The sequence below is a fragment of the Gasterosteus aculeatus genome, chromosome 17 (genome assembly GCF_964276395.1).
Source record: "Gasterosteus aculeatus chromosome 17, fGasAcu3.hap1.1, whole genome shotgun sequence".
In the NCBI taxonomy this organism is placed as follows: Eukaryota; Metazoa; Chordata; class Actinopteri; order Perciformes; family Gasterosteidae; genus Gasterosteus; species Gasterosteus aculeatus.
Window position 1 is genome coordinate 6,203,016 of NC_135705.1, and position 14,825 is coordinate 6,217,840.

The 14,825-nt window shown below is 43.0% G+C and overlaps 1 protein-coding gene across 28 annotated transcripts in view; it reads right to left on the bottom strand.

The window, feature by feature from the left end:
• arhgap9 (Rho GTPase activating protein 9) overlaps positions 1 to 14,825 on the bottom strand; it is a 32,879-nt gene that overhangs the window by 17,829 nt on the left and 225 nt on the right. For 11 of the 28 annotated variants that reach the window (XM_078091803.1, XM_078091793.1, XM_078091795.1 and 8 more), the window contains exons 2-6: positions 14,759 to 14,825; positions 6,743 to 6,829; positions 2,506 to 2,849; positions 1,616 to 1,814; positions 723 to 1,165 (exon numbers count right to left, since the gene is read on the bottom strand). In XM_078091803.1, coding sequence (XP_077947929.1) covers positions 723 to 1,165; positions 1,616 to 1,814; positions 2,506 to 2,724 — 861 coding nt within the window. In that variant the 5' untranslated portion in view covers positions 2,725 to 2,849; positions 6,743 to 6,829; positions 14,759 to 14,825. Of the gene's footprint in view, positions 1 to 722; positions 1,166 to 1,615; positions 1,815 to 2,505; positions 2,850 to 3,729; positions 3,840 to 6,742; positions 6,830 to 7,123; positions 7,234 to 12,024; positions 12,197 to 14,758 lie in introns of those variants that run through there. The other 17 variants (XM_078091800.1, XM_040202641.2, XM_078091791.1 and 14 more) reach the window with 9 other exon arrangements.

Below are 14,825 nucleotides of genomic sequence, written 5' to 3' on the forward strand. Positions count from 1 at the left end.
AGAAATATAAAAAACAAGAGCACTGTCATTTCCACTGAGATCATAGCTGCACAAAGTCGGAAGTCACCGGCGCACGCACACGCACACACTCCGGCGGAGGCGAAACTCGTTTGTGGGAGCTTCCCTCAGCCGAGTGACGGATAACCTTCAGCATTTCTCTCAACTCCGCCGCCTTGTGTAATCCCCTCTGATGTAATGCAGGGAAGCGCCGACGTCACCACAATGCCAACTTGATTGCTGCTCTAGGAAGATTACAGCGGGGAGGCATTGACGTAAATCAGACACAACCTCTGCTGCCCCTGTCGCGTGGTGGGATCTCGCAAGGTCTTTTTGGGGATTTTAATCAGTTTTGTCGTTTTGTTTGAACCTGCTACTATGTACAAATAGTACATAAAGATCTAAAGGCAAACCCTATGTACCATTTTGAATAGTGTTTCTTAATTTCTACTTTGCTACTTTTCTACTTTAAAAACTAACAGCTGGTTTGTTACAGTTTGGGTGTCATGACCTGTAGATCCATCAGATTATAGAATTTGCTTGTGAGAGGAAGTCAAAATGAATCTAATCCCCCAATTCCTCAAACACCAGCTACGTGGGATGGAAGAAGTAAGTAACAGTTGATTAAGACTTCTGTTTGAACATTTTTCAATTTTCATCCATCTCCTCAAACCTTGATTTGAGATTTAATAAAGAAAATCAGAAATAATAAAGAGTTTCATTACCATGTTTGTTTTGGGAGGTTCGTAGGGCCGGCCTCTCCCTACCTGCAGATGGTTTTTCTTGCAGGAGGCTCCCACCATGTCCCACTGGCTACAGGACTTCTTGGGCACCCTGTGGTTCATGCGGTTGCCGAGGCCGCCGCCCACCTCGTCGTACGGGTTCTCCGTCAGGTTTTCAGGCAGGTTGTTGGAGCTCTGGCTCCGAGTGATCATGGGGACCGCCTTGGGGCTGAGCGGTGCGTTTCGTGGCGTCGTGGAAGCTGCGGGGCACCCGGGGACCATGAGGTGGCCTGAAGGGGAGGTGGGAGGGTCGGGCGTGAAGGTAAAACCAGACCAGAGCGGCGTGGTGGTGGAGCGGGCTCCACCTCTGCTGGTTTGGTTGTGCGGCCCCTGGAAGGCACTGTTGGAGTTGAGGTTTTCCATGGAGTGGAAGATGGGTTTGTTCCCTGATGGAGGAAGCCAGTTTGAACATTTCAATGAGGAACATATTTTCCTCTGCAATCAAAAGAAACAAAGTATATACTCCTGAACTAAATAAAGAAATAGTTCAATTCTAATTTATCGTCTTTCAGTGGAATTATATGGGATGAAATCCTATTTGAAGGCCTTGTGATTCAAAAGTAGGTCATCTACAAACTACAATGTACAATCTGATCCCTCTGCACTTAACTTTAATAAGAAATAGCTTTTCATTTGTCAGTTGGATACAAGAATAGGATTTACAATGTAATGACAATTCACAGAATATACGTGCAATGTCATAATATACTGTATATACTCGTTATGGAGGTATGACAAGAACTACATCTAGAATGAAAGATTTGTGGCATATCTCGCCCGATCCTGAAGGAGAAACACACCAGAGATGTCTCCTCCGTCGTCCTCTCTCACTTTACCTTGACGATGGTCTCTGTAGGTCGTCTCTTTTGGGCTGGGGGAGAGCGACACGCTTGGCAGTATCGTGAGGTTGGAGTTCAGCGAGGCAGACGCGACCAGGCGCTGTGGCGAGGGCATCGGTGCAATGGGCACCTCCGTCACATAAGTAGCAGGAACATACAGCGGCTTCGTTTTGCTGGCCGCACCGATCCGCCGCACCTGTCAAAGAAGGAAAACGGATTTCCAAATGCTTCTCCTATTTCCACATGAATCCACTTAGTTCAACTGAGCGTCAACCAACACAGCTGGGGCTTGAACGCTGGGCAGAAGTGCCTCACAGTTCCTGTCACGTCGAACAGAAGCAACGAGAAAACCCACAACTTCCTGTTTTTAAAAACACCAAATGGCTCTTTTGGTTTTTTTTTCAGCGGAAGGGGTCAAAAAAAGTACTCCGTCTACTCGCCATTATTGTTCGCTGCCTGTCCAGTTGTGTCATTCGTCAAAATAGACCAGTATTTCCTGTGTAAGCAATGACGGACACATCCTATTCCCCTCATAAACTGTAAAGAAAACATTAGTGACGGTTGAACGTGTTCCTTAATTACGATGAACAAAGACTGTTTTCAATGCACTGCACTACACTGCCGTAAATACTCACAAAAAAAGGGTCATTTGGTAAAAAGTTTTTAGGAACTTACAGCCTTAAGAACAAATGGGCTCGGGCCTGAGAGACACAAATGGAGTACTTATGTCAGATGTTTAATCGCATCATTTGTCTTGTTCTTTTCATGGGATTGGATGCAGTGTTTTAATTTGAAATCCAAACTTTGAAACCTCCCTCCAGGAACCCACAGTGTGTGATGCCATGTTCTTCGGTTCCACCTCTGCAAGACGGACAACGCATCCTCACCTGCCACCAGTCAGTGTTGGTCTTTTTCAGGAGGATGAACCGTTCGCCCTCCCTGATGCAGACCTGCCGCCCGTCAGCGCCGCGGTAGTTGTAGTCATACTGGGCCTCCAGGACCACCGTGCCGCTGGGGACCCCACACACTGTCACGTTCCTGGGGGTCACGACAGGTGCCGCGGCATGCTGCTGCCCCACCGAACGCCGCCAAGTCCCCGACAGCATGGCTCTCCGCACGGACCTCCTCAGCAAGCTCTCCTGGAATCGCGCTGCTCGTCGGTACTGGTGGTACTGGCCGGTTTAGCACGGGGAAGTTGAGACTGGAGCCGGGCCCGAGCCATGCTCTGAAACTGGAGGAAGAATAGACAGGTGGGGGAGAAGTGAGGGAGAGAGATTACTGAGGCTGTCAGAGAACAATGAAAACATGTAACCTGGGTGTGTGAGGGTTCAAAGAGAGAGAACATGAATCCATTTAGCTTTGGCTAAATCTGGGGAGACATCGTCTTGGGCTTTTAGAAATTGTGATGGGCAGTTTTTACTATTTTCTGGCAACTCGCTCGGCTCTGTTTGAACTTCAAAAGGCAACTGAATCTACGAGCAGCCACTCAAATGCTAAATATTTAATACGTCATCCAGAAAGTAAAACTCTCTTATTTGCATTATTGATTAACCTCACAATTGATTCCATATTTAGACCATGAATTAAACTCAAAACCATGTTTCATTTACAGGGATATAAAACCGGGTCAATCTGAAAATCATCAAATATATTGGTATTTTAACAACCAACAATAAATTGACTTTTAAAATAAGTGGCTGTTTTTTCCCGCGGATCCACTAATCAATTAATGGGCAACAGCCAACATTAACCAACGTCGTGGCTAATGGCGCAGGGGTTAGAGAAGGTGTGCTGGGAAGCACAAGGTTGGTAGTTCGAGTCCAGGCTGCCCCATGTCCCATGTCGAGGTGTCCCTGAGCAAGACACCTAACCCCTAATTGCTCCCCGGGCAAAAATGCGAAAAAGCCATGGGTTTAAAGTGATAAAAGCATCTGCTAAATGACCTGTAATGTAACAAACAAAACATGCCGCTGCCTATTTGAATGTACAGACAAGAAGAAAAATGTTGCTGCAGATATTTGCTCCAAATCCCTTTTCTATTGTACTTTCATCCCGGTAGAACTAACAGACACATGTGAGTGAATAACTCATGTGTTATGCGCGCAGTGTACCCGAAATAGCATCTGTTTCCGTCTCTCCACCTGAGCCTGCCTCCCTGAGCTTTACCCAGCCAAGACCTGCTTACATAACAGAACATCCAATTTTCTGCCAGACACACGGCGACACCCAGTACATGCACACAACACCCCCGCAAAATACACCCACACACACATTACATTACATGACATTTAGCTGACGCTTTTATCCAAAGCGACAATCAGTGCATTTCAACCATAAGGATACAAACAAGTGCAATTTCATTAAATAAGCCGATTTACAACTTGCTATAGATAAGAGCCATAAGTACAATTTAAGTACTACAATTTGTTAGTGTTTTTAGTCTGAGGATGTGTGTCTTTAGGTTGCGGCGGAAGATGTGGAGGCTCTCTGCGGTCCTGATGTCATCAGGAACACACGAAACGGAGACAAGGGAGCATCCATAGGCACCTAGCAACAGGGCTTCAGTCACAGTCCGGCCTGACCCATCTCAGTGTGGGTGAGAAAAAGAGAGGCAGCAAACTAGAGGGAACGCCGGGGATATACCGAAAAGGTCAGGACTGAAATAAAAATGTCTGAAACATGGTTGAACGGGCGGAGCGGGGCGGCGCTGTGAGCCACGTGAAGGCGATGGCAGAGAGGGCAGCGTTAGCTGGCTCAACCTCGATAATCCCACTGTTATTGAAGCGCAGGAATGAATCTGTGAAACCCACGGCTACGGAGAATTACAGGAAATCCCTCAGAGCCAGCGAACGCGCCACAGCACTGCAGTCCCGTGTGGCCAGCTAGCCGACCCGGGCTTCAGCATTTCCAAGGCTCACCATAAAGACTTTTTCGATTCATAATAAATACCATTCGGCATTGGTAATACGTACATACGACACACTCTCATTACATGAGTGGATACAGCTAACGTAGGAATGAACCTCTTAAGACCATGTAGGTCAAATGTCAAATAAGAAAAAAAAACATGCTAGAAAGAATCCAAACTTTTGTCATCAGAGGTTTATCCTTTGATGGTCAGTTATTCAAATACACGTCTAAAAGTCTTCTTGTGTGCAGGAAGCCCCTTTTTTTATTTTTTGTAAATGCTTTTGTTACTGTTACTCACAGTAAGACTGACCGCTAAATTCAGCAAAAAAATGACGTCATTCAGTGTTACTGGGAATCTGAGAAGAAACCCATAGAGTCATACAGTCATCTGGTGAAGTAAATGTTGTTCAAAGGTTTCTTCGAGAATTCAAGGTAATGGGGCGAGTAATTGATGCAGAACTGTTATGTGATGAAGTATATTCCTTTAGGGAACAAAACTGAACACACTGCAGCTGTCTATGTTTGTAATACTATGCGCTTTCTTTATTTATTCATGCGTAACTTTTCCTGTTCAGAGTGCGTGTGATGCAAGCCACATTTTAAAATGTTATGTGATCTCATTTAAAAACAAAGGCCACTGAGACCTTCTTCTAGGAAGATTTCAGCATGGTGCTCAAAGATGGTGCTCATGAAGGCTCTTCTGAGAACTCCAGGCATAAGTCGGAGGTACGAGGCACGCAAGCAAACAGGAAACTCAACAGACAACCACAGCTGGGGTCATATCCTCTCCTTCTTGTCCTTTGCCTTGTTCTCTTTTCATAAGACACATCTCATGCAGCTTAGCCGCGGCCTGAAGCCAAATACGGTCGGTTTTCAATAAATAGCGTCCCTGTTTGACAAATGTGCAGCTTTTTCGGTAGACAAATTACCACCAGTCTGAGACGTGTTTTTGGCTGAACGTCCCTGCTGTATTCAGTAATGCATAATGCACTATTAAGAAAGACGGCGGTTCTTCTCCCCATACAGACAGGAAGAAGTCTTGTAACACACCTGCTTGTCTTTTCCTGTCTCTCTCTACGCTGCTTACAAAACAGAATCAATCAATGATACCCAGCTAACCGAAGGTGCCGAGGCCTTCGAGTTTGACAGCCTGAATCGGATTAAAGCCACACGTAGATTTGGTGTGATTTCGGGTCCAAACTGACACTGACGCACTAACGCTGAGGTCTGATTGGACGAGGGCCACAGGCGTCCCCGGGGGTCCCTGCGGCGCAGCCCAGACGTCGCTGAGAACAAAAACAAACAGGGGTCTTCAGCTCGGTGCCATTCGGTTCAGATGAAAGGAGGAGCGCACAGCGTTGTTAGTTCAGAGAGAGTCTACAGGAATAGTTCTACACTTACTGCTTGAACAACGGACTCCACAAAAGGACAAATTATATTACTAATCAACTAAACATGTGCTGGACTTAAGGAAGCAAATATCCTGAACTTCAGTAGAATTCCTGCTGCGCGATCAATAGAAGACTTGCCATTTTTGTATTTTTCTAGTATTGGCATGATCAGTATTGTTTCGTTGCAGATTTCTGTGACTACTTTGTCCATGCGTAATAATAATATAATATAATAATCATAGCTCTTGTGTCAGAATCACAACCTTACTGGCTATTTGACGTAGAACAAATAATCATTAATAAATCACAAACTGCAAAAGTCTAATCCAGCAACACTGTAAAAAGATTTTTAAAAATGTACGAAAAAATTGCGATGATGACAAATTAGGATCCGTAAAGGCAGAATGAGGCCAGACTGTGTTTCCATTTGCAGGTCAGATGGCAGTAGACGGGGCACTGACGTCACACACCCAAACACACGGAGAAGCCCATATGGTGTCAGCGACGGACACGTGCACACCGCCAAGCCCGTTGAGAGGCAATGATTGCTTTTGCCAGCGGGCACACAACTTATGCTGTTGTGTCAACAACACAAATGGAGTGATGGAAGAGAAAAGATGGAGGGCGGAAAAATGAAACACGGGATTGGAGAAAGAAAGAAAAGCAAAAAAAGTAAAGAGGGGAAACACGGTAGTTTTGCTTGAGATCTTTCACTCCAACTCAGACTGTTTGTGCGTGCAAGTCTGACCGAGCTGAGGAAATAGAGAGTACACGCTCTGTGCATGCATGCGAGAGAGACAAAGAGAGCGTAAGTGCAACTCACCATGGTCCTGAAGTGAGAGATCTCCAAGTCAACAAATCACCGGCTCACTCTGCAGTCAGATCCCTGCGTTTAACCCCATCGTTAAACCTTAAATACAGACACAAACCCCATTAGAAAAGTATTCAAATGTGTTGAATCCGATGCCCTCATGCACAGTATGAAAAGCAAAAGATTCGCGCAAACAAGGGTTATGGAAAAGGTAGGACAGAAAACCAGTAATATGGACAGAAGCTAGAAGCTTCCCCCTGCAGAAAATGCACTCAATCCCTCTATTTCTCTCATGCACAAACACACACACACACACACACACACACACACACAGAGTTAATCCAATGCAGCAAAATCCTCCTGCCTCCATTCATTGAACCCCTGCTAACCTACCTTCCCCCATTTAGCTAGCATTTTGCCCGAGAGATAGAAAAACAGACGAGTGACAGAGAGAGAAAGAGAGAGAGAGTGTCAGCTGGCTGACTCATTCATGCAAATGAACCACGCTTGAACTTGAGGAAGAGGAACATAGCTGAGACTGAGAGGTCTCGTGTGCCGACCAAACAACAGCGACAGTTTATTGATCGGGCCATCGATTCAAAACAGTGGCACCGGACATCATCTAGCTCATCCAGCAAAGGGACATTGTGTTCACCCAGGTCATCCCGGATTTGTTTACTTTTAATACGCTTAATATGTTTTATTATAAAAGGTTTGACATACCAGATGGAATCATCAACACAACAATGTGATGGTATACCACCAACATTTTACATTTTCAGTTATAACAGACATTCTTAAAGCTCACTAGATTAAATACTTTACGGAGGATTGCAGGACCCCCTGATGGTTTGTCAACCATTTATCAAAAATACATACATTTTCAGATTCACTTCATAATCACTTCAACTTCATGGATTCCAGCTCTTCCCACAATAGTAAGAAACCCCACTTGAAATGATCAATTTAGTTGGTTAAGACATCCTTCTCTATCTTTTTTTTACATGGAAATCTTCTAGTTTTGAACAATAATTTGGGTTAAACACAGAAAGAGTTTACCTAAAGGTTATAAAATGACATGAAGTCTTTCTCAATCATTGCAAAAAACTGATTCAGAATCTCTGAAGGGATTTTAATTAAAAAAGTTAAAACCAAACAATACGCCTCCAACTTCACTGTCAGATTAACGCAAAAACAACTTTCTGGTGTCAAATGCACATAAAACCACCTTACCTTCCACAGCCCAAATAACAACAAAATGTCACGGTGTGGTTCACTTCCTGTTGTATTTTGTAGTTTTCTGCCACTCGTGTCCCCGGGTAACTTCACTTCCTGCCTTGTCCCGTCATCCCCTGTGATTGTCTAATAGTTTCCACCTGTGTCCAATCACCTGCACCTCCCTTGTGTATTTAAGCCGTGTGTCTCTTCTGTCACTTGTCGCGTCATTGTCTATCGTCGTGGATGTCCGTAGTTTCATGCCTGCTGTTTTTCCCCTGGTTCCTGTGTTTTTTGGCCTTTTGACTATTAAAGTCTTTTGTTTTCGGAGAAGTCTGCATTTGAGTCCTGCCTTCCACCCGCATCCCTGACACAAAATTATACAAACAATAGAATCTACTGCACAATAACCGCCAAAGGCTCAAGTAAAATAATGATGCTGTGCTTTGGAAAAAGCCTTAAAGTTATCAATGATATAGTTTATGGCGTTGCCGTGGATTAAAAAGCTCCTTAAGATAACATTGTCATGACATTGTGTAAAATACCCCGAAGCTGGAGGACACAGAGAGAGAGAGAGAGAGAGAGAGAGACCATGACCATGAATGTATTTATCATGCAATAAATGACATGGCCAGTGGAGGAATCCACCAGGTTTAAAAAACATTTACACAGACGACAAAGTACACAGAGCAGCTTAGATGGTGCCACGGAAAAAGGGCACGACCACAAGTTGTATTAATAAAATAAGATAATAACTTCGCTACGTCCCCCTGCAGCTGCATAGCGAGTCATTTCATAACCTCTCCAGATGGCTCTTGCCTCAAGTCACGCGATGACAACTTCATCGGCAGCAGAGACTGTGCGAGACGACAGGGCCGATCAAACCTCACCACCGGGCGGGACGGCAGAGGAGGGGAGGGTGTTGGTACGTGGGACGCCTGGTGTCCTATCATATCCATATTCATTCCATACGTTTGAAGTGGAAAGAAGGCAGCTTTAATAATCATGGCTACGTGGTCTTCAAAGAGAGACGAGACACGGGGAAGAGGCGCGTCGAGTGAATGAAGAACTTCAAAGGGCCGTCGCGTGCTCTCCCACATCCGCACACGTTGAGAACACACACACACACACTCACGCGTAGACTGTACTGTATTTACATATGAATGTCTATAACCAAAGGCTTCACGGGAAAATGAGAGAGAAGAAAAGAGAAGTTGCTCCACATGATGCACTCTGTTCAGTAACTTTAATCACCACAGAAATAAGTGAAACACTTTAAGATAACAGGACTGCTGATTTAATATCTGTGTCAGCCAAACAGCCGCTGCCACTTCTTCAGAGAGTAACGACGAGCCAAGCGGCTCTCTACTGTTTCACATACAAACAAGCACCCTATGGTTTTCCTGTTTGAGCCCCTACATAAAGACGGGTAAGGCTACGCGAGGTGAGCCTTTGCCTCGTGTATCCATATCATTATGAAACCAGTTGCACCAGTTATACGACTTAACCGCACCTCAAACTTTGAAGACCCTTTTAAAAATATGAAATCAACAACTTTAGCTGGTGCATCAAAAGTCTAATGGTCAAAGTCCAGATTCTTCTAAACAGCTACTAATAGCCTCATTGCCTCAGAAGGATTTAAAATATGTACACACGGTCATCCTTAGATCCACAATTCTGACCAAAATGCAATTGCAATAACAAATATATATATGGGTATAATAACAAAAGGAATAACTGTAATGTTCACAATGCAAATGAATCCGATCTTATTGAGACATTTAGCCTGACATCAGTACAATCATCTTGAAACAGTTCTACTGAGGACGGCCAAGAAGCCGTTGACTCTATGGATGTACAGTTACAGCTACTGGTGCTGATGTGTCTCCCTCTCCTTTTGAGACAAACGCCTCAAGCCAAAACAGCCTTTCATCCTCCCTAACTCATGCATTATTGATGATCAGACCAGAGAGAGAAACGCTGAAATACACACTGCTTTTTTCTCCGTGTGACAGCTAGCTGCATGTGTGACTCTGTGTGTGTGACTGTGTGTGTGTGTGTCAATGCATTCCAGTGTGTGTGTGACTCAACGGGCGGGCCGGATTCCCTCAGTGATTACCTGTGTAAGTTGCCACAGAGCCAATCGAAAAGAAGATGATGACAGTGAAGCAGTCATTGGCTCGGGTTCCCAACTAGCATCATGACAACAACCTCTGTGACCAACTACCGTCTCCAGTGTCTCCCCAGTGTCTATTTGTTTCTTGTTGCACATAACAACATTTCCATATGTGTGATGGCATCATTTCAAGCATTTGCTGACGCAACACTTGTGTTTACAATAAACCCTGCGGCCGGCATCGACACATAGCAAACTTCTTCAGAGAGTTCCCTGGAATAATATTCAAGTTCAGTATAAACAGAGCAGCGTTAGGCAACGTAGTGTAGGATAGCTCGGGGGGGGAGGGGGGCATTTTAAACTGGAAATAATGAATTCAAGCATTACATTTTTAATTGGCTTACACATTTTAAAGAAAAAAAATGGATGGTAAAAAATGTGCTGCAAGTATACTTCTAGTTAAATAATAATACGCTTATTCTAGAAATAAGCTTGTGAAAAAATGCTTATTATTTCAATCAGCAGCTTTTTTTCCGATGTGGAAATACAGCATAAAATATGTCACGCACTTCTTATAAAGTATTGAGGTATAAATCGACAAAGTGCTTTCCAAGACATTATTATCACAACACAGTAGACGAGGCTGAAACAACGGGTTTGATCAATCAATTAATCTGTCAATGTCTTCTTTAGATAATTGATTGTTTGAACTAAAGACATCATCATAATGCTTTCACTCAGCTTTCAATTGCTAGTTTTATCCAAATAATAGTATTAAACCTAAAGATCCATTTGCATTGCAATAAACACACAGATAAGCATCCCGCCTTGCTTCGGAAGCCGGTGAAAGCTTGAAAAATGAAAAGATTCACTTTCACAGACAAACTTCGTCAAACAACTAATTGTTTCAGCACTAATAGTAGTGATTCATTATATGAGGACCTGCCTACATTTCAGTCAAAGAGAATAAGAAGTGTTGCACATATTTGTTATTCTATATGATGTATAAACCGGAATAGACAATGTTTTATTCACATTTTAGGTGCACTGTGTTGCTAACGGTCATCTCCCCAGTATGAACTAACGCCAAACAAACTACTCCCCTTTCATCATGTTCCCACAATATTCTTCAATTAAAAAGCATAAAATGTCACACAGAAGTCAAGAAGGATCTTTTGGAGAATAGCGAAACAAAGCTTGTCTCTCTGACTGGGCTGGTGAGTTGCGGCTGAGCCTGTGGGAATGTGCGCTACATTGATGTTTCTAATGAAGAGCGCTGAGCTCCATTGATCCACCGGGGATGAGAGTGAGCTGTCAAAAGCTATCAGGCAAGTCAAAGACCCACTTTCAACCGGGTGCAGCTGAAGAGAGCGCGAAACTGTTTTCGCACAACGACGGGCAGCTAAACCGCCTGAGGCCAAAACCAGAGGCGCACACACACAGACACATTCACAGGGTTAAAGGAGTTATTTGTTCCACAAAGAAACGTTGGATAAATAACAACAAGGGTATAGTATGTGTCGGCCATTGGACTGGTGTTACCCATGGTGCCTCCAGGTGAAGAACAACTTTTCCTTTCCTTTTTTTCTTGATGGTGTGATTTTTAAACATAGGTATCTTGCCAGAAAAAATACTAAATACTGTTTTTTCTAACCAATAAACTCAGCTTAGTGTTGCCAACATTTTCTAATAAAGGCAGGTGGAAACCTCCAGTTCTGATAAGTGAAGCCAATACAGAAGTGTCTTAAAATTTGCATTATCTCTACTGGCCAGCAGGGGGAAACTTTCTAGGTCGCCCCAATTTATTTTTTTTTGTTACCTAATTTAACATCGTGAACATGAGTTCTTGGTGTCAATTTCCTGTTTAAACGTTTCAGTACAGCACAATGTTCATTTTGTGAATCATGTTTCCATTTAGAGTAAAATAGACCACGGAGCAGAGTATGCTCGGGGGCGGGCTTACTGTGATTGACAGGTCGCTGCCACTACCACAGCCGTAGACGAAGTCTCTACGTCCCTCCTCTGCATCCCGAATACCGTTAACTTCCATTCCTCGATCGCAACAACCCAAGATGGCTAAAGCCGTGGTCCAAGATGGTGCCGAATCGCCGAACTCGAGGATTCGAACCGTCAGTCTACAAACCAATGATTCAATGATTGAAGGTAGCCATCTGCACCAGCTCTACAAGTTGACTAGTTGATACCACCGACAGCCCGTCGATTCGGGCCTCCCACCAACTAAACTCCCCCCGAATTATCTTGATAAAAGTAAGCTACAGGCTTTTGTTGGCACTCACAGCCGTGAGACACTGAGAGAGGAGCAATGAGTGCAAGGCCAGAATACGCCAGGCAAGAAAATAGACAGGTAGCCGTGTTATTACAGTCCTTGCTGTCGGGATACAGCGATCATTTCCACAACGATATCAAAAATGGGTATTAGGATTACCAACCATACTTTTAAACTCAGACTAAAATTATCCATCATAGTAATTAAGAGCTAAAGGTATTGCATTCAAATGTCTTCTTTTGTACGAGCAAAAGTCCAAAACCCAAAGATATCCAGTTTACTATGATATTTAAAGAAGAAAAGCCAAAAATCTTCCACTTGAAACCAGAGAAGACTTTTCTTTTTATTTGTTTTACTGCTTTAGCTATGAAAGTATGTGTAATGATAATTGGTTTTTAAACGTGTTTCTGCCAATTAGGGACTAATCATATAATCAACAAATAGTTTCAGTTCTAATTCAAACCGTATCTCATTTTAACCTTTGTGAAACAGCGTGGCCAGTTATTGAACATCTGAGTTGTGTTTTAGTGTGACGATAATACAGTCTGCATCGTCTTCTCCTCACTTTCTGGGTGATGTTTGTAATGCCATTGTAATACCATACCATTGTTAAGAAATAATCATTGCAAAGATATTTAAAAAATCAACACAGGATTAAAGCGGATTAAAGCAAAGCCCAGATGTGGGTGTAATTGGAGCTACTACATTGTACAGTGGTTGTGACAATAAGCTGCTTTCATATACAGTACAGTGAGTAAATATGAGATAGATAAAAATATCATCATTTTAAAGCCCCCCCCCCACCCTCCCCCCTTTGTTCTTGAAAGTATGCAATGTCATTTTTAAATTAGATTGTGTTGGAATTTATTTTGCTACTATCAGGATGTTGCGTCATAATTAGTCGCATATGCTCAAAAGTAGTATGTTGTCATTCTAAATCCACTGTCTTAAAAACAACTCAATATTCCTCACTAAAATGTAATGTTATCTTAAGATATTTTGACTAGCAATTCAACAAATATAATTTGTAAGATTGTGTGTCTCTGCAGTGTACTGACCGACGTGATCTTTGAGACAAACAAGTATATCGGTACCAACAAAATAGAAATCTGTCTGTCAAATCAGATGTGGTAGTTTATTTTGAAGGACCAAATGTCAAAACACCGCATGGAGAGACACAAATATGTTGTGGCTGTCACCTGATCTATGCACACATCTCACACCAGTTGCACCACAAGGGCTCAAATACCCCAAAGCAGCAGAATAATTTGAAAAGCACACAACACACTGGGATGTAAAAACGCTTTAGTCTCTAAGTGTGTCTTTGACGTTGCATGCACAGAAGGAGTCTGTGATGCACACTAGCAATTACAACGGGCGTGTAACCCTCCTGGTAATACTGCATATGGTACAGGGCACTTTTAATCAGCAAAAAATGCTGGAGAATAATCTTCCAAGCCAGTGTCGACAAAAAATGGGAGCAAATCTGCTGCTTTGCATGGATTTAAGAAAGATTATGGAACAGCAAAAATGCAATGCGTCAAACTGTTTCCATCACACCCTGTGGTTAACCCCGTCCATGCACTTCCTGAGAAGCATGTAAGGGCCCAAACGCGCTCACAGTAGCACAGCAAGAGGCCTGTCATACGTAAAGTGCTGAGATTTGCGATTCTTATCATTGTGAGATTTAATGACTGGGAAATAGAAAAGGACCACAAATAAGGTCATGGAGTCAGCACCATTGTAGTGATGGATACGTCATATTCTGAAGGATTAGGAACACAACAACCAAAAGAAAGGACTAAATGCATTAGATCTTCCAAACATGTGTGTGCAAACGGCTGTGACAGTAAAGGGTAAATGTGGTTAAAGTTGGCTCGCTATTGGATTTTAAGCATCGGTCTAGAATATATTGTCACAGAATTAACAGTCGATTGGAACATCATGATACATTGTAATTGTACACTGAAGGCTTAAATCAGCTTTGAAAGGAATCACTTAAATGAAGAAAAAACAACTTACAGAAAATGGTAATAATGAGATAAAAGCAACGATAAAACAATAAGGCACATTGTAACAAACGTATTCGTGTTGAAAGGAGTTGCTCCTGAATGGGTGATGAGTTTTTAACATTTTTAAGGATTTTTAAAAAATCCGTAAAAATAACTTTCTGTTATACATCTGCATCCCATTTTAGTGTACTGCAAATCTAATAAATAACCCCCCCCCCCACACACACACACACACATCCAAACATTCATTGTTTATACAGTTGTCTTAACAATATAATAAGTGAACAACAGAAGCGCGTTATCCCGCAGAAAGAGGCCTGTGATGTGATAAATTATCTGGCAAAAAAATCAAGCAGAAATCTCATCTTCGGGGATTTCGGGGACTCAACATCACTCACCTTGCAGCGACGTGATGACAGAGTTTTTGGAAGTGCACTGCAGAGAGCAGAAGTTGCGCCTTTTCTC